This window comes from Pelophylax lessonae, assembly GCF_965119305.1.
Source record: "Pelophylax lessonae genome assembly, chromosome: 12".
Lineage (NCBI taxonomy): Eukaryota > Metazoa > Chordata > Amphibia > Anura > Ranidae > Pelophylax > Pelophylax lessonae.
In genome coordinates this window covers 198,284,475-198,305,423 of record NC_138779.1, presented here as the reverse complement: position 1 = coordinate 198,305,423, position 20,949 = coordinate 198,284,475, and the positions used below count along the sequence as shown (strand labels likewise).

At 42.9% G+C, this 20,949-nt stretch overlaps 1 protein-coding gene across 3 annotated transcripts in view; it reads right to left on the bottom strand.

Annotated features, from left to right (window-relative positions):
* The window catches only part of PHLDB3 (pleckstrin homology like domain family B member 3), a 66,245-nt gene that overhangs the window by 19,254 nt on the left and 26,042 nt on the right, over positions 1-20,949 (bottom strand). For 2 of the 3 annotated variants that reach the window (XM_082273657.1, XM_082273658.1), the window contains 6 exons: positions 14,839-14,976; positions 10,704-10,832; positions 9,382-9,537; positions 9,052-9,162; positions 2,921-3,004; positions 583-673 (listed from right to left, as the gene is read on the bottom strand). In XM_082273657.1, the coding sequence (XP_082129783.1) occupies positions 583-673; positions 2,921-3,004; positions 9,052-9,162; positions 9,382-9,537; positions 10,704-10,832; positions 14,839-14,976 (709 nt within the window). Of the gene's footprint in view, positions 1-582; positions 674-2,920; positions 3,005-9,051; positions 9,163-9,381; positions 9,538-10,703; positions 10,833-14,838; positions 14,977-16,962; positions 17,144-20,949 lie in introns of those variants that run through there. The other variant, XM_082273659.1, reaches the window with a different exon arrangement.

Genomic DNA, 20,949 nt, shown 5'->3' with positions numbered 1-20,949 from the left:
GGTTAAGTGTGAGCCTAGGGGGATGCTTTCTTACTGTATGGAGGAAGGATTAGTGAAATGAACACAGAGACCTGTGATCCTATATAGGAGGATCACAGGAGCTCTGTGATTATTTCAGGGAGAAAGGTCTGCTGTGTTTACAACAGCAGACCATCGTTCTCTCTCAGCAGAGAGCGATCCAGGGGTGCCCGGCGGAAATCGCAGCCGCTGGCCCCATGGATGGGCATCCCCGCTGCCTAGTGGGGGCAGGCGCGGTTCGCCCCCAGGAGCGCTACTGCGAACCGCCATGGTTATTTTAGAAAAAAAATTACTTTACTATCAATTTATTGTTCTATACAAGGCTCTTGAGGTCCTCTATATCTTCAGCAATGGGCATAAGGTCATCAGAATATCGAAGGTTGTTGAGGTTCCTTCCTCCAAGGCCTTACCTTCTTATGTTTGTATCAGAGAAGACTTCCTCTAACCAATATAGTTCAACACACTTTCATACACCTTTCCAATAAACTAATCTAAAACTGGACAGACCAAATAATTATGTAACTAGAAGTATTTACTTTAATAAGGTATTGATTTGCCACTTACTGTTGCCGTGGAGTGACAGCGGGCGGTCAGATTGCCGCATAAACGTTGCATTTCTACTCCTTCTGGGCAGACTGGAAGTCCTCTGAAGTCCCTGTTAAAAAATTAAGAGTATGAAATGGGAAACATGAGTAGGATACAACGATCTGTCTCATCTAAGATTACCGGTGGTTTGCCAAAAGTGATAAAACAAGTCTAAAACACAAATATGGAGAAGTGTATTGGTAATATTGCAGTCTATTTGGGTTCTAAAGCCCCGTACACACGCACAGATCGTCGTCATACAAATGTTCGTCTTTTCTCCCCGGGATGTCGGTGTCTGTTGAAAAGTGCAAAGACAGCACAAGGACAGCACGAGAATTTTGTCCGCAGACTTCAGCTGACTGCAGAAGTGATGTCATGTAATGGTTAACTTTCCCTGTGTTTTTACTTTTCTGAGCATGCCCAGTCTTGCAAATCTGCGGTCTGTCGGCTGATTTCTGTACTGACAGGCGAACAATCGTCCGTTCTGGTGTCCGCAGACAAAAATTTTCATGTTTGCAAGAAAGACTCTTGTCCGCGGATTGTGTGCAGACAGCTGTCGGAGGCACCATACTAACACGCGTACAATCGGCAGATCTTTCGTCCGCCGACGTTTGTATGACGACAATCTGTGCGTGTGTACGGGGCTTTAGGGAATTCAAATGTTACACTGTGGGCATCACTGGACTTTTTGGATCAATTTCCAGGATGTCTGCATGGAGTGTGTACATTGCATTTGTGTGATCTGGTTTCCTCCTACAAACCAAATGTAGCAATAATGGGTCTGCCATTGTTACCGGTTACCTCTCCAGCCCATGTGAGCTGCGGCCCTGGGTGTGGGATACTCCTTTGGCTCGACTTTATACAATTCCGGGACTTTATAGCAAAAATGCCTGTTAGCGCTGTCTTGACGCTAGCCAACACTTACTGGCGCTTTGAACACACTGCATCTCTAAAAGCTATGCTGGAAGTCCAAAAGATCCAGGACTGTAGAACATTGAACTTCTGACACTGCTTGCACTGCAAAGTAACTGACTACTCCCTCCAGCCTTGCACTGGCTTGAGGTAGCTTGCTGTGTATTCCTGTATGGCTGCAACTCTTAACTGATGCACTACACACTGTGCACTAACTCTTCAGGGCCCAAACTACAGGTACCCCCTTTATCACTTCAGGGTCCTCTGACCAGGCACCCCCTTTACAGCTAGCTGATACTTGAATCCTAGAGACTTCTCCGGAGTGGTCCCCTCTGACACTAGGCAGACCCCCAGGGGCAATCCTCAGCACTCACAACCTGTGTAGGGGACTGGACCTCTTTCCCTCTCCGCTGGTTCTCGACACACCAGATCCCCTTCAGCGCAACTCAGCATCCTCTGGATTCTTAGGCAGCACCCGAGACATCCGCCTCCTCTGATAGGAGGAGAGACAGCCGTACTCTCCCTAATGGGACTCTGCTTCCCACCAAAGACCATGAGTCACGCACGCCCCTCAGACTTATACCCACTTCCAGAATCCTTTGCATCAGAATCTGCCTTCTGGGGTAGTTCCAAGCCTGAATGTGTCCCTGATTGGGTTTCCTCCACTGCCCTATGAGAAGCCTCTCACAGAGCCAGTGCGGAGACTCCCCTTTCAGCAGACACACCTGGAAGCCCTGACACTAACCAAAAAGCAACCATGGCCCTGCTGTTAGGCAGACAAGGCCCACTATGCATTTACCTAGCACCTACCTGTAGGGTGCTACACAAACATGAAACCAAGACATACGAGTGGCCCAGCTGGCTTCCACCTTCGTTTATTTGTGACTCTTGCTGAGCCAATAATCTTGACGCAGCTTGGACAAGCTACAGACGCAGCTTGGACAAGCTACAGACGCAGCTTGGACAAGCTACAGACGCAGCTTGGACAAGCTACAGACAATGGCATAAAAAAAAAACGCTGAGTCTAGGTTGGCTTGAAAGATTGCAGACAGATCTAATTTCATCATGATCAAAGTAAAATAAAATTCCAGTAAAAAGAAATTTAGAAATTGTTAGAAAAAATATGAATGTCAAGGGTCAAAGGAAGATAAACCGGCTTTGAAAAACAACGGAAAGTCCCGGACAAAAAACTGAAATAGAAACTTTTGTTTTTGAGACAAAAAAAAAAAAATGCATGCTGTTCACAAAACCACCACAAGGGGGCAGTACCCATCTTTCGTATTTCACAGTTTTGGGTGAAAGCTCAACCGAAAGTGGTGTGTTCTTTTTTTTGTATTTCATGCCAGAGGGATTTGACACAAGCTAGCGAGCAGATTGTCCCATTTGTGAACCCATGTGTTCTCACCTTTCTGGGATGGCTCTCCTTTTCTTCCTGCTTCTCAGAGTCCTTCCCATACAAAGCGCCAAGAGCCAACAATCGGTCCTTCTCCTACAACACAAATCAGTTGGCCATTAGGGAGGGATATGCTGAACCCTTTAACCACATGCAATATAGATCACTTGGAAATGCCTTAAAATACATTCCCACTCTGAGAAAAAAGTAAGTCCAACAGTCCCACTCCAGAATCTCTTCCAGCAGTGGAATAACTAAGCATCTTGGGGCCCCAGAAATCAACTATGAAGGCAGGGGACCACCTATGCATTAAGGGGCCCCAGAGCAGGACTATTAAGAGGCCTATTGTTCTCTATTCTGCATCCCCAAGAAAATCCTATCTTATAGAGGTTCCCAAAGTGTAGATACATTCACGCTGTTGCAACCTGTGAAAAACATTACATAGAAAGATGTTGTTAGGCCCCCCAGTGCTGCTTGGCCCCTTAGCAATTTCATGGCTATGGTGAAGACCTAGCATGAAGGGCCCCTGTCACTTTATGCTATATCTCAAAGGCAATCCCTCTACTACAATCATTCTGAACAAGGGTTTAGTGGAACTCTAGGTTTTCTCCAGAGCAGGGGTCTCCAAACTTTCTAAGGAAAGGGCCGGTTTACTGTCCTTCAGACTTTAGGGGGGGACCAGACTGTGCCAAGTTGGAGTAAACCATGCCCTATCTTCTTTGGTAATGGGGGGAGAAATGGTGTCAGTGGGAGGAATAATGCCTCAAGGGCCGGATAAAGGCAAGCAAAAGGCCACATCTGGCCCTAGGGCCACAGTTTGGAGACCACTGTTCTAGAGGTTCCTTGAGCTGTGACTGGTTGACCTTCCATCTAAAGATGCCCGGATAGTCCTATGTCCAAAGCCACTTAGCAGAGCCAACGGCATGACACTAAAGATGGCCTATTACTCTCTATTCCCCATCCCCAAGAAAATCCTATTTGCATCATATTATCTCATAGAGGTTCCCAAGCTGTAGATACATTCATGCTGTTGCAACCTGTGAAAATTATTACATCGGAAGATGTTGTTGGGCCCCCCAGTGCTGCTTGGCACCTTAGCAATTTCATGGCTATGTTGAAGCCCTAGCATGAAGGGTCCCTGTCACTTTACGCTCTATCTCAAAGGCAATCCCTCTACTATAATCAGTCTCAACAAGGGTTTAGTGGAACTCTAGTTTTCCTCTAGAGCAGGGGTCTCCAAACTTTCTAAGGAAAGGGCCGGTTTACTGTCCTTCAAACTTTAGGGGGGACCAGACTGTGCCAAGTTCGAGTAAACCATGCCCTATCTTCTTTGGTAATAGGGGGAGAAATGGTGTCAGTGGGAGGAAGTATGTTCTATTGCTGGTGTCATTGGCAGGAAACATGCTCTATTGTTGGTGTCAGTGGCAGGAATAATGCCTCAAGGGCCGGATAAAGGCAAGCAAAAAGCCACATCTGGCCCTAGGGCCACAGTTTGGAGACTACTGTTCTAGAGGTTCCTTAGGGTTCCTTGAGCTGTGACTGGTTGATCTTCCATCTAAAGGTGCCTGGATAGTCCCATGTCCAAAGCCACTTGGCAGAGCCAACGGCATGACACTAAAGATGGCCTATTACTCTCTATTCCCCATCCCCAAGAAAATCCTATTTGCATCATATCTCAGAGAGGTTCCCAAGCTGTAGATACATTCATGCGGTTGCAACCTGTGAAAATTATTACATCGGAAGATGATGTTGGGGCCCCCAGTGCTGCTTGGCCCCTTAGCAATTTCATGGCTATGGTGAAGCCCTAGCATGAAGGGTCCCTGTCACTTTACACTCTATCTCAAAGGCAATCCCTCTACTACAATCATTCTCAACAAGGGTTTAGTGGAACTCTGGGTTTTCCTCTAGAGCAGGGGTCTCCAAGCTTTCTAAGGAAAGGGCCGGTTTACTGTCCTTTAGACTTTAGGGGGGACCAGACTGTGCCAAGTTGGAGTAAACCTTGCCCTATCTTCTTTGTTAATAGGGGGAGAAATGGTGCCAGAGGCAGGAATAATGCCTCAAGGGCCAGATAAAGGCAAGCAAAAGGCCACATCTGGAGCTAGGGCCACAGTTTTGAGACCACTGATCTAGAGGTTCCTTAGGGTTTCTTGAGCTGTGACTGGTTGACCTTCCATCTGATGGTGCCTGGATAGTCCCATGTCCAAAACCACTTGGCAGAGCCAATGGCATGACACTAAAGATTAGGAGGCCTATTACTCTCTATTCCCCATCCCCAAGAAAATCCTATTTGCATCATATTATCTTATAGAGGTTCCCAAGCTGTAGATACATTCATGCTATTGCAGCCTGTGAAAAGTATTACATCGGAAGATGGTGTTGGGGCCCCCAGTGCTGCTTTGCCCCTGAGCAATTTCATGGCTATGGTTATGCCCTAGCATGAAGGGCCCCTGTCACTTTACTCTCTATCTCATAGGCAACCCCTCTACAACAGCCATTCTCAACAAGGGTTACGTAGAACCCTAGGGCTCCTCAGGGTTCCTTGAGCTATTACTGATTGACCTTCCATCTTATGGTGCCTGGATAGTCTCCTGTTCAATGCCACTTGGCAGAGTCAACGGCATGCCGCCAAAGATCTTTTTAGCCGTCATTAAGGGTGGCATTGTGAACACCAATTCTTCCCCCTGATAAATAGATTTTATTAGGAGTTCCCTGAGACCTACAATTTATTTAAAGAGTTCCTCTGGGGTAGAATGGTTGAGAAAGGCTGCTCCAGTAGATAAAGAACCTTATTTGCATACACAGCTTATATACATATACAGCTTATTGATATAGTTATAGAATGTATCTGAAAATATTTGCAAGTTGTATAAATCATTAAGTAGACAGACAGTACTGGGCCCCCCAATGTTGCTGGGTCCCATGACCGTTACATGGTTTGCAAAGGCCCTTGTGTTCAGTCTTCACATCAACTGCTTGTGTTTAGTGACTGTACTACAGCACCTGGTGACCTCATGTGGGCAATGTTAAGGGCATCAATTGGTACTTAGGATAGTCTGCATGCAAATGCAGGCTACTTAGGAACTCCCAGACCTCTCATTCACCTATCGAGACATTTTGATATATGCATAACTTTTCCACATGAGACAGCCTACTCCTTACATCAGAGCAGAGGACTCTCTAAAGGAGTATTGAGGCAGGGTGCTGTGATGTTTTCAGTAAGTTAGGTAGAGAACCAGTGCCATCTTAAGAGCATTAATGGGCCCTGGGCAATGCAGTGCACTGGCGCCCTGCCTACAAATCACCCACAAGAATAAAAATGCAAATTATCGATAAAGCTATATTTATTGGTACAGCAGTGCAAGGCTAATGACAGCCTATAAGTTGGGTAGCTGGGTCCGGTGAACAAACACACGGACTGGAGTCAGACTCCACTGTCCTGTGGGCGCCTGTTCCCATGGAGCCTGACAGGCATTCCAGCAGTCCTGGGCTCCCCCTCCACGGCCTGACAGCAGCGCAGGGCCGACAGGCGCTTGCCATCTGCTAAGTTCGTCAGTGGGATGCACACGGGAATCAGGACTAATGCTTGGCTGGGGCGCTGGGCAGGTGGGGCCCCCCGGGCAACTGCCCTGCATGCCCAATTGGTAAGATGGCCCTGTGGAGAACCCCTCCCACCAGCCATGATCTGCCTGCCTTTCACAGGGGACAGAGACCCAGTGACGTCCAATACTTCAAATTATGAAAAGTCCCAGGACCAGAATATTTTCATAATCCAAAATATCAGATATTATGCCATACACAACAAGAAAATACTAAATGCAGAGGGTGCAGTTCCTTTAAGAGCACTGTCAGCAATCAGATGTGTTAAATTCCGTCATCGCATGTGAGCTGCTTCCCGCACGGGGCTCTGCTACAGCTCAGCATCACAAGGCCAGGATGACATATCCCAGTGCTGTGTACGCTGGGGGTGACGCATGCACCAAGGCCATATGGCACCATGCCAGAATCCCATTCAGTCTTTGTTTTCAGGTTTTTGAAGTGAAAGAGGATCTCCGAGTCCTGACAGTTTTATTCTAGAATTTAAAACCAATGTGTGTATCTATTCTTATCAGTGACAGCCTGCCGCCTACCTATCATGAAGAGAGACACGACTTCGGTCTTTGTGGTTTTCCTGGATTGCAGATTTTTATCTAAAAAGGTTTCTCAAGTAATGTTCGTTCCCTTAGAGCAGAACTAAACCCTAACCTCCGTCATGGTGGCCGATTAAGGGCCTCTGTCTGCATTTACTGTACAGAGATGTCAACATGGCTCATTTATTTAGATCAGATCTTTTATTATGAAATTGTATAATTTGAGGTCTGACTGTCAAGAACCCCTTCTAGGATGCAAAAGAAGTAGCGCTGTGCTGTGTATATGTAGACCTAATCAGAGATACTGAGAATCACACCCAGCATACAGAGCAAGTGCTAATGTACGGAATCCATACATACAAAATAAGTACAGATAACCCAATGACCGCATACAAAACAAGAAGTGCTTCTCTGCAAAGTCCATACTAGTAAAGGTTGTTTTACAAGGCTGAGTTGCTGGCCCAGCACCCAACTCTCCTCCTTTCTCAGCACGGACTTGGGAACGGCCATGGAGGAGTTAGAATACAACAGAAGTTCTACTGTGCAGATACTGAGAATGACAGTGAGCATACAGGAGGAGAAGTACTATTGTGCAGACTCCATAGTGGTAAAGGGTTTTACAAGGCTGAGTTTCTGGCCCAGCACCCAACTCTCCTAGTTTCTTAGCACAGACTTTGGGACCGGCCATGGCGGAGTTAGAATGAAACAAGAAGTTCTACTGTGAAGATACTGAGAATGAAAGTGAGCATACAAGAGGAGGAGAAGTACTACTGTGCAGACTCCATAGTGGTAAAGGGTTTTACAAGGCTGGGCTTCTGGCCCAGCACCCAACTCTCCGCCTTGCTCAACACAGACTTGGGACTGGCCATGGCTGGGTTAGAATAAAACAAAGTTCTACTGTGAAGATACTGAGAATGAAAGTGAGCATACAGGAGGAGGAGAAGTACTACTGTGCAGACTCTATAGTGATAAAGGGTTTTACAAGGCTGGGCTTTCGGCCCAGCACCCAACTCTCCTCCTTTCTCAGCACGGACTTGGGAACGGCCATGGTGGAGTTAGAATAAAACAAGAAGTTCTACTGTGAAGATACTGAGAATGAAAGTGAGCATACAGGAGGAGAAGTACTACTGTGCAGACTCCATAGTGGTAAAGGGTTTTACAAGGCTGGGCTTCTGGCCCAGCACCCAACTCCCCTCCTTGCTCAACACGGACTTGGGACTGGCCATGGCTGAGTTAGAATAAAACAGAAGTTCTACTGTGCAGATACTGAGAATGACAGTGAGCATACAGGAGGAGAAGTACTCTTGTGCAGACTCCATAGTGGTAAAGGGCTTTATAAGGCTGAGTTTATGGTTCCGCACCCAACTCTCCTTGTTTCTCAGCACGGACTTTGGGACCGGCAATGGTGGAATGAGAATAAAACAGATACTGAGAATCACACCCAGCCTACAGAACAAGAGAAGTTCTACTGTGCAGAGTCCATACATTTAGAATAAGAACAGATACTTAGAATTACATCTGGATTCACATTTAGAAGCTTAAGATGAAGCAATGAAGAGGTGTACATCACACAAGAAGATCGGGTAATGGGAGGTAAAATAAATGATATATACAATATAGATATAGTTATATATATTTAGACTCCCATGGTTTTTGGATGAGTTGACGAGCATGCATATAGATGTTTTTTTTATCACACCTCAAATAATTAAATGGGTTGCATATAGACTAAGTTGCATGCAAATATTTGTTTTTATTTGTTTTAAGCCACACTTCAAATACTTTAGCCATGTTGACAATCACCACTAGCGATTTTGTGCGGTGTGCGTGTGTGTGTAGGGATGAATTGGGGGGGGGGGGGGGGTATATGATTCTTACAGTAAATTCACATTTGTGTCACCTTCCTCTCATGGCCCAGCGCTGTCACATGGCAGTATAGAGGATGTCAGCACTGTGTAAACTCAGCCTGAAGTGACCTGGGAGCCTTCAGAAGGCTTTCTCGTACCACCAATTTACCTTATTCAGAGACTGGAAGACCCGCGTGTTCTCCTCACTAATCCTTAATCTCTCAGATTGCGCCTGTTCCTCCGCCCCACGGATTTGCTCTTCCAAGCGCAGAATTTTGTCCTGCAATGGAAACATTTTTTGGTGCTTGGAAGGGAAATTTCAATGATCATCAATTATTTTCAAACAATGCCAAAACCGTAACTCCTATGTAATGAAACTTGTGGCAGTCCATAAACAATTTAAGTCATTTTGTTGGGCTAATGCGACATTAGGGTGTTTTCATGTTGGGAATGACCACTGGCAACCATTGCCAACATATTTCTTTCTTGCCAATCTTACCTTTCGTTTGTTCAACTCGTTTTGCCGTTTGGCTAAGTTTTGTGTGATCTGTCTGTAGGAGGCCTCCCTCTCTTCTTCCCGACTGCTTTCTTTCTCCAGCTGCTGGAACTCCAAGTCTTCAAAGGATTTAACAGCGCTTTCCATCATCTCTGACATCTGGAAGAAGAAGGTAAGTTGCTAAGTGCCTCCCCCTCAGAACTTCCATATAGGGAAAAATGATTCACTGGTAAACCCCTGGCATTCAGAGCTTCAGTCTACAGCAGTGGTTCCCACCTTTAGTCTTAAAGTAACCTCAACAGGCCATGTTTTAGGAATTTCCTTATATATATACTGTCATAAATACCAAGCCATTACTATTAATGAAAATACTTGTGAAAGGTGAAGGAAATTCTAAAAACATGACCTGTTGGGGCTACTTGAAAACTAAGGTTGGGAGCCAATGATAAAGAGCATGGGTCTCCAGACTGTGGCCCGAGGGCCAGATGCAGCCCTTTGCTAGCCTTTATCCAGCCATTGGGACACTATTCTTCCAAATGAGAAGAGGCACTATTGCTTCTATTGATACCAACGATAGGGCACTAGTTCTTCCACTGATACCATCGAAAGGGCAATTATCCTCCTCCTACTGACCACCAACCATGGTCACAATCTCTCCCCCCCCCCCCCCTTCCTAAAGTATGAAGTACAGAAAACTGGCCCTTTGTTTAGAAGAGTTTAGAGACCCCTGATCTAGAGGACACCAAATCTAAAGAAGAAAAATATGTCCACAGACATATCCAGTAAGAAGCTCCATCTAGACGAGACCCACACACATCTTAACCCCGCACACCTAGAACTTTCATCTTAAGAACTGCATACTGATAAACCCTGCAGCCTAATGAACTATCTAGAGAGGAACCATTCAATAAAATGCCCATTCCAATCAATACTTCTGTGTAAATGTACTGTATATACACTGATGAGTCCTCCAACTTAGAACCTTCTGCTAGAAGACAACGGCTAACTTCAATACTCCACCCAATCAGGAACTTCCTCTGGATATTTTGTTCTATGCTAGAGTAAGAAAACACAATGGTTGCCAAACAGCAAACAATAGGACTATTTTCTAACCAAGGTTACTAAAGCAAAAAAAAAAATGTAGAGTTGACACCAACTTTTGGAAATGCGTCCACTTTTAGGAAAAACCTGCACTCGGCTTGTCCATAACTGGTAATGTCTACTACATATGTACTTCAGGTTCAGAAATCCAGTGACCCTCACTCATCAGAAAGTGGTTCAGCAGCAACAGCAAAGTGATTGTAACTATTGGGGCCTTTACTGACCTCTTGGATCTGCTTCCTAAGCTGCTCCCGTAAACTCTCCGGCTGCTTTTCCAGTTGTGCGTGACACTGTGCTATCTTCTCCTCCAGATCCTTCACCTTCTGCTTCTCGTGCTGTAGCTGGACCTTATCCTGCAACAACAAGAGAAGAATTTACTTTCAACTGCATTGGTGACAAAATTACAAATTATGCCCAAAATGGATAATCTTATTTATTTAATCCATTCCATCCATCATAGGCAGGTACTAAATATCAAGCATCACGATAATGACTGGGATGTCAGTGTTTTGGCAAACGGCTTAAACCCATCCAGGTAAATATATAGTTGACATGTATATATATATATATATATATATATATATATATATATATATATATATATATATATATATATATATATATATATATATATATATATATATATATATATATATATATATATATATATATATAATATTTCAACTATATATATATTATTTATATATATACACACACACAGTAAAACCTTGTTTTGAGAGCGCTTTGCAAGACAAGCACATTTTTAAAATACATTTTGACTTGATATACAAGCGATGTCTAACTGTAGCAATATTGCTACATTTAATGAAGGATCGATATTTAGCAACTCACATGGTTAATGATTAAAACAGGCCCATCTAAGTATGCAGGCTCTTGGGTAAAGCTGTCCACATAGACCGTCCTCCTCACCGCCATCTACATCATCCCTTCCACGCTGCGCTCAAAAGCCACGCTTTCAGATCGCTCCACTGCAGGGTAGTCTTCCCAATCACGATTGCAGACAGACAGCGGTGAGAGACAGTAGTTTAGAAGATGGTCTATGTGGACAGCTTTACCCCGGATGCCTGCATACTTAGATGTGCCTCTTTTAATCACCAAGCATGTGAGTTGCTAAATGTTGTACCTTCATTAAATGCCCCCATACTGCTACACTTAGAGGCACCTCTCTTCTCTTTTATACACTGTGGCTCCTGTTGGATTTTGCTTCTAATCCCCTTGTGGAGGCGCCATTTGTGAATGGACATTTTATGGTTAGACAGCCTATCACATTGCTATAATCTTTGTATTCCATAAACTGAAGGACTTATGAATAAATGGTTGTGGAACAAATAATCAGACATGCCCGGCGCTAGGAGGAACAAACTAAGTAGAGGGCATACATGACTGGGTGAAAGGGGAACCGAGCAGGAAGGGTCAAGTGGGGGATAAAAGTAGGTGGTCTGTGAGGGTACTTACCTTATTGGTCAGTGGTATGGGTAGGGGGTGGAGTGGTTGAAGTATAGCTTCAGGGTAGGAGGGGTCAGGTCAATCTTGTAGGAGAAAGCATGGAAGAAAGTCCCTCCCTCCCGCCCTATTGTTTGTTTTTTCAGTAGGGGGGGAATTCTTTTTGCTGGGGGGATGTCTTTTTTCGTTTTTTAAGGTTGGCGGTTTGGGGTCCTTGACAGGGGTTTATCAAACTGGTTTTTAGGCAAAATGGTGGGGACCCATCCGAGGTATGGCGCCCTCTAATTGGTAAAGGTGGGTGTCTGAGGTCGGCTGTGTTAGTCTCCGAGGCGGTGCTTAGCGGCTGGGGACGTGACTAAGCCAAATGGTGACACAGACACAAAAGTTGGTTAATATGGCACTGTCAAGGACTTACAAACAAGATTAATCTGGGTTATTGTTATATTGTTATTTCAGTGTTAATATACTTTGTTATTTAATTAAAAGGCCATGTCGACCATTTTAACTCCAAGTATGAGTAGCGTGTTTATTTAATAGAGAGGTAAGTTTGGTAGGGGGTATGGGGAATAGGAGGTTAAAACTAGTAGTACAGCACGGGAGCTCTGATCTACCCAGATCATGAGTTTTAATTATTTCTTTTGGGGAAATTTGCTTTGATATACGAGTGCTTTGGATTACAAGCATGTTCAATTATGCTTGCACTCCAAGGTTTTACTGTGTGTATATATATATATATATATATATATATATATATATATATATATATATATATATATATATATATATATATATGTGTGTGTGTGTGTGTGTGTGTGTGTGTGTTATATATATATATATATATATATATATATATATATATATATATATATATATATATATATATATATACACACACACACACACATTATATATATATATATATATATATATATATATATATATATATATATATATATATATATATATATATATATATATATATATATATATATATATATATATATATACACACATATACATACACACACATATACTATATTATATATATATATATATATATATATATATATATATATATATATATATATATATATACACATACATACACATATACTATATATGTATATATATATATATATATATATACACACACACATACATATACACACACACATAGTAAAACTGTCAAATGTTTTAATTATATGCAGCCAGTCTTGTGATCCAAAAGATAAATATCCAAGAGGTGTTGGGGCTTCAAAACAATTCATTAAAGCAGAGAAAACAATTATTCAACAAGCTCATCACATCTGATGAGGCTGCTCACCTAAAACAAGGCTCTGGGTAACCAGTAAGTGACTTACAACCTTTTTTTTTTAATTTTTTTTTTTTTTATAGGTACTCTTGTGGAGGGATCTGAGGGTCTAAAACACCCCCAAACCCCTCCTCTGCACTTACAAGCATTCAGAACGCCAAATTTGGCTGTTTCGAATGCTGTCATTTTTTTTAATTTGGCGCAGAGTACCCGGAAGTGAGGTCATGACATCACTTCCGGGTTTTTACATGGAGACCCGATCAGAGCCGAATGTGGCTTTGATCGGGTCTTCGGCGGCCATGCAGGATGGTTGCCCGGGTCTCCCGGTGGGACGGGAGACCGGGCGAGCCATGGAAGGCGGTGGGAGGGGGGGGGGGGGACGTCCCCTCCCGCTCCTTGTAATGACAGCTGAGCGGCTTCTCAGTCGCATCAGTCGTCATTACAAGACAGCCGACCACCGGCTATGGACGCCGGTACTGGGGTGATGCCTCTAGCTGCAGGCATCACTCTGGTACATGCACTTTCCCGAAATATCAGCAATATCGGTAACCTCAGGGGCCGATTCTGATATATCAAGGAAAGTGCAGATCGACCCTCGATATATCGGCTTTGCCGATAATCGGTCGATCCCTACTTGAGACCTCTTTACAGAGCACACTGCAGCTGAATAATACCCTTTGGTCCAGGATCCGCCCCATCCTGTAATAGGAAAACGAAGCATCGGCGCTCTAATGAGATCATCATCATTAAACTTGGGCATTTCCTATCAAACTCTGAAGCCAAACTGAGACCATACGACCTCGTAGGCAGTAAGAGCGTTACTGAACAGCGAATATGCAAATTGGTGATTGAAGGACCCTTCACACGTGTGACCATTGGGTCTGGACTATAACAAGCATGTGAAGCTAGACTCAGTCAAGAAGAACATTTAGGACAATGGTCATCATTAATTGATATAGAAAATGTATTATTATTCTGTTGTATTTACAAAGCAAAGATATTCAATGCTAATTTGAATTTAGCTTTTACTAAATTTCTTCTTTAGGAGATTTAGAGTGTCACAACTAAATGACTACTTGCAATTAATCCACTGATTGAATATTAGACTATAAAAATTATCAAAATGAAGATGATGCATATTTGCACAATTTTTTTTTTTTATTTCTTCAAAGAGCTTTATTGCAACAATGGTACATTCACAAAACCAAGTCAAAGCACACAGCTCCCCACTATACCCCGCTTCTTCTCCTCTAATAGGTTTCATCCCAACAAAAGCTTTAGTGATGGAGGTTGGGGTGAAACACATCAAAGATAAGGGAGCAGGGTTATGTACTTTGACTTGGTTCTGTGAATGTTCCGTTTTTTGCAGTAAAGCTCTTTGAAGAAATGAAAAGAAATTGCAGATGTAGGACTTCTTTCATTTCAATTTAGTAGACTGTTAAAGAACGGACCCCACTGATTCGGCACCTGCAGTTGGTGACGATGGCCCAAAAGACGGCCTGAAGCGGTGTTCTGTTTTCATTAAATATAAAAATGACCAGTTGTGCAGAGGAGGTCTTTCTGTTCGGTTGTCGCTACTTTACCTTTTCTCTCTCCTCCTGCCACTTCTTCTCAGTCTCTCTAAGCTGTTCATGCAACACACGGATCAACTCTTCTTCCTTCTCCACCTCCTTATTCTCAGTCCTCAGCTCTCCTTCCAACAGAGCCCGCTCCATCTCCACCTGAAAGATATGAATAGTGGACAACACTGTCAAACAAGCTCCACCCCCGAGGAGCCATAATGCATTTTCTCCAACACATTTGGACTACATTTTATAACGACAAATTATCAGCTACTTTGCATTGATTACAGAAACTCGCTCTTCCATTGAGAAGTACATTTGCATATTACTGCTGCAGTTTGTTACCGCATAAGAAAGCGCACGCAACATCTAATACTCTCTAGTTGCCAATCGTCTGGACCAGCCTTTCTCAACTTTTTCAACACAGAGGAACACTTAAAAAAAACTTTCTGGTCTCAGGAAACCCCTGCTAAAAATTACTATATCTACAACTCATGAAACATTAGTGTGGTGGTCATTGGGAAGAATTCCCTCCTTACGGATAGCTAAAAAGATGAATGGTGTCAGTGGGACTTATCTGAGAGGCAGAGATTGCTCCTCACTCAAGGAACCCCCAGCAACCTCTGGAGAAACCCTGGTCTAGGCTTTCTTCCAAAGCAATGGATATCTAGCACTGAGACACTAAGATTTGGTATTGCTATCCAATAGTGCTGCAGTGGTGTGCAAACAAGGTTACAGAGTTTTGGTCCGGCAGCTTCTACATGCCATATTTGCTTAAAGCGGAGTTCCGCCTTCCCCTCCAAAAATTAAAAAAGTCAGCAGCTACAGTATGTGTAATATTAGGACACTTACCTGTCCTGGAGTCCAGCGATGTCGGCACCGCAGCGGAATGTTTCCGTCGGGTGCTGCCGCCGCCATTGCTGGTAAGGGAACCTGGCAGTGAAGCCTTGTGGCTTCATGGCCGGGTCCCTACTGCGCATGCGTGAAGCACGCTGCGCATTTCTATTGGCTCGGCAGTGGGGGGGAAGGAGGAGGGGGCCGAACTTCCGGGACGGAAGGCCGCAGTGCCATTACCCAGAAGTGGGGAATGGTACCTGTCAAAAACAGGTACCCGTCCCCCCCCCCCCCCCCGAAAGGTGCCAAATAAGGCACCTTTCGGGGGGGAGGAAGCAAAAGAGCCGAAGTTCCACTTTTGGGTGGAACTCCGCTTTAATTACCTAAATTACTAATGTAAAATAAAGGATTTAAGACTGAAGCACCAAACCACAGAGCATGGGTGCTCAACCTGTCGCCCTCCAGCTGTTGCAGAACTACAAGTCCCATGAGGCATTGCAAGCTTCTGACAGTTATAAGCATGACTCACAAAGGCAGAGGCATGATGAGAGTTGTCGGTCCCCAACAGCTGGAGGGCAACAGGTTGAGCACCCAAGGATTAAAGGGTCTCTTTATAAAAAAAAAGTTGCACAGCCATCCCCAACAGTCCCGTATATAGCCTACGCATTTATGTCCTATGATCATTAGCTCCATCTAATGGCTCTATTGCAGTACTTTCCCGATGGAGGTATTTCAGGAAAATACCACATTATAAACACTAGATGGAGCCGACGATCATAGGAAATAAACATATTCGAAACATTATTTCGTTGTAGGAATGCTTGAGGCATTTGCACAGTCAATTCTTTATAAACTCCCCAAATACACCCCCAAAAGTCCAGATACAACTTTATTACAATGGACTTGATCCTTCATTGGAACAAATTTGTATCCGATTTATTACTCTCTGGCTTGGTGCTTCAATCTTAGATCCTCGATTTCAAAGAGACGACTACTGATCAAGTGTAGTCTGCTTGGCTGAAGCGTGCTCCCTAAAAGAAAAAAATGAATGTTCCCCATAGCAACCAGTTAAAGAAAAAAATGTTACCTCTCTTATGTATGTTTTAAAATGAAATGAAGACTCTGATTGGTTGCAGTAACAAATAGGGGTTGTTTTTTTTTTACGTAGGCAAACATACATGCATCTTTTGAACATCTAGAGCAATTATCAAACGCCTCACTTTCCCAGCCGCCCCCAAACTACAGTAGCTACATCAGCTGGTAAAAGCTAAACCCACTGCTATTGGTTCAGGTGTTAATCCCATCACAGACCTCCCCAGAGCTGATCCTTTGTCTCCGACACTGGCTGCGTCTTCATGGACAGATCCTGGATAATAAGCAAAATCGGGCTCCTGGCTGTTTGCTTGTGAAGAAGGCATTACACAAAGGAGCCTGTATATAGCTGTGCTAAGCTGGCGTATTGTTCAGTGACATGCAACACCCACACAGCGCCATACACCTGTTCAGACACACAGTATAAACATCCAACCACTGTACACAACTGGGAGGAGGCATGGGAGAGTTTCCCAGCTGAAGAGGTAAACAGCCTATAAGCCGGAAATCTACCGTAACCGGTGATGGAATTGTAGCTCTTAAAGATATAGGCATTGGAATATATTTTGAAAATAAAACTATAGAGCCAGCTTTAGGGGCCCCACCATTCTTATTAAGGAATTTGGGCAGAATCACTTGCGATTCCGAATTTGCAGCAAAGCGTGCAACGGGCATTTGGGTGCCATTCTTAATGGCACCCCAAACGCAGTGCGATTCCGGCACAATTGCCACACGTCAATCATAGAAAAATGTGCATTTAAAATTCACGCTACACTTGTTGCCCAAAAAGAAGCAGAAGCAACAAAGCGTACAAGTGATGTGATAGGCTGCCCTATGGGCGACACATGTAAATCACACTTTAAGAATCGAACGGTCATTCCTGCAACACGGTATATGAATCGGGGCCTAAATGTACATGCCAGTGAAAACTGCAGCACTGGGGTCCTCGGTTCGAATCACAGCCAGGACACTATATGCATGGAGTTTGCATTGTCTCCACGTGCTTGCATGGGTTTCCTGTACTCCGGTATCCTCCCACACTACAAAGACATGCTGGTAGGGTAATTGGCTTCTGTCTACATTGGCTACAGTATGTGTATGCATGATATATAGAGACCAAAGATCATGGGTGCTCAACCTGTGGCCCTCCAGCTGTTGCGGAACTACAATTCCCGTGAGGCATTGCAAAGCTGATAGTTACAAGCATTACTCCCAAAGGCAGGAGAATGATGGAAATTATAGTTTGGCAACAGCTGGAGGGCCACAGGTTGAGCACCCATGCCTTAGATTGTAAGCTCCCTAAAGCAGAACTTCAGTCGTCTTCATTACATGGCTCTTCTGCCACCCCCCCCCCCCCCAGGGTGCCGCCATTACGGTGTGTCTGCACCTTCGGGGTCCTGGTAGAGCCTATTAGCACATCTGTGCATGCGCCAAGAAAATAGCATGGAAGCCCAAAGACAGGAAAGGTCTCTAGCTTCCCGATTAGTGGTCGTTGTGCATGCGTGGCAACAACTCGCCCATGCACAGGAACTGGGTAAACCTGGTGCATGCACAAATGTGCTGCGGGGCTCTCTAGCGCCTGTAATAAATAAGCTTGGTGGACTGGATATCGCTGACCTAGATATACAATATGAGCAAACAGTGGAGGGGTCGTGTCCCATATATCTTGGATACCCCCAACAATGAGACTCTCCTGCCATAATTCCCAACTCTGTTCTTAATTACCAGTTCTAAACTGGTAACACACACAGCTTTTTTGTGTGGGGGAAATGGTGTCAGCCCTGCTCAGTTGCCTTGTGATAAACTACCCTCACTAAATCCTTCTCACTATCCTCATCCCTACAACATAAGACATGAATAATTCTGTAGTCCAAGATAAGAACTAGGAGGGCTAGTTAGACGCCTTGAGAAGGAAGCGTGCACAGGCAAGCTTCATATTTGGGGCAGGAGGAACAGGAATTTGTCTTGCACATATACTTATAAAAAATAGATATGACAAAATGCTTTCAATTATATAATTACGTCAAAAATTTAGTAAATAATTTAGTGATTTAGAAAAAAAATCAACCTATGGTAACATGGGGAGGGGGAAATTACAAAAACTGGAGAGTGCAAAATCTGGTGCAGCTTTGCATAGAAACCAATCAGATTCCAGGTTTCATTGTCAAAACTTAATTAAACAAGCTGAAATTATAGGCGGATTGGTCGCCATGCACAGCTGCACTCGATTCGGAGTTCTCCAGGTTAAGTAAATCTCCTCCATTGCGTCTGTATATCTATCTGCAGAACGTTGTCTATGGCCAGCTTTAGCCTTTAAACCAGGGAGGTCTTCTGCGTAAAACTGAATGTTTACATTTTCATTTGGTCTACACTTTTCTGACAGCCTCCCTGAGTACTAAAACAGCCTTAAACAAAGGACTGCTTTTTCTATAAACAGTATGCAAAGAGGAGGTCAGAGGCAGAGTACATAAGCTCGTTATACCAGGAAAATAAACAGACATCACATGTTGAAAGATAAAAGCCTGAGGCCACGAAAGGAAAAAAAAAAAAAAAAAAGGGCCGCTCTCTCCCAGCTTTTACCTGGGCCTGGACCACATCCACCTTCTACAGAGCGGGTATATCGACGACATACATACACTGTATATGTATATATCTGTTCTGTCCATTACGTTTTCTTGGAGGTTTTTTTTTTTTTAGGTTATCAGTTCTTTCCCCAACCCTCATCAATTACTCGTAATTGGGACTGGCATCCAACGTGTGAGAACACATGTGCATATCCAATTTGCACACATATACTAGGACTAATTTAGACAGAAGCCAATTAACCTACCAGCATGTCTTTGGATTGTGGAAGGAAACCAGAGTACCTGAAGGAAGCTTATACTTAAAGCGGAGTTCCACTGGTTTTTTTGTTCATTAAAAGTCAGCAGCTACAAAAAGCGTAGCTGCTGACTTTTAATAAAACACACACTCGCCTGTCCTACAGTCCAGCAATGCGCTGTGTCCCAGTTAGGGAGATTCACCCTCTTTAACTGTCCTGTTTACCATTATCACCGAAAGAAAAAGTAAAAAAAAAAAAAACTCAAGATTTTATTTATATTTACCTTCAGATTACAATCAGACTCTCAATTATGGATTCGTAGGTGCTATCCCATAGTACAGTAAACTCATGAGAATATTTATATATATTATACATACACACTCACACATAATCATTTTTATTATATATATATATATATATATATATATATATATATATATATATATATATATATATATATAAAATATGATTATGTATGTGTGTGCATATATATATTAATAAAAATATGATTATGTATGTGTGAGTGTGCATGTATGTGTATATTATATTTTATATATATATATATATATATATATATATATATATATATATATATATATATATATACACACACACACATAATCATATTTTTATATATAAATATATATAAAAATATGATTATGTGTATATGTATATATATATATATATATATATATATATATTCTCATGAGTTTACTAGAAAATATTTTTATTTTTATATATATAGCCACATCTCTTACAATTCAATCCAAAAATACATCTATTTAAAATTAGGATTCTCAGATCCTGACATCCGCACATTTTTTTCATTAAAATTCTGTTCTGAGTATAAAATGTAAAAACTGTTTTTTGCTTACAAAAATCACATCCATATTAGGATCCTTATTTGCATCATTTGTGTATAAATGTTCTTTTCCAGCACAGTATAAGTTATTTGCAATCACATCATATACAAAATACAGATCCTAATATGGATGTGATGTTTAGAAGCAAAAAGAATGTACGTGTCATACTAAAAATGTATTACAAATGTATCAATTTAAAGACGTATTTTGCAGAATACTGAGCGACTCTGGGCATCTTTTTTTTTTTTTTACTATTACAACTTCTGGTCTACTCGACATTGCCAGTAAATCAAATGATAAAATATGTGAGCCGTGGATGGCACTACCCCAGCTAACAAAAGTCTATTTAAAAATTGACTGAGCCTTGTGGAAAATTATCATCCGAACAGTGGCTGCGTCCCATCAGATGTAGTCACTATTTGGTCTCTTTCAGATGGGTGGTAAAAAACAGGCAGCTGAGCCATGGATTTACCCCCCTCCCTTGCCCCACACAAGCTATAAAATTATTAGCTGCTGGACAGG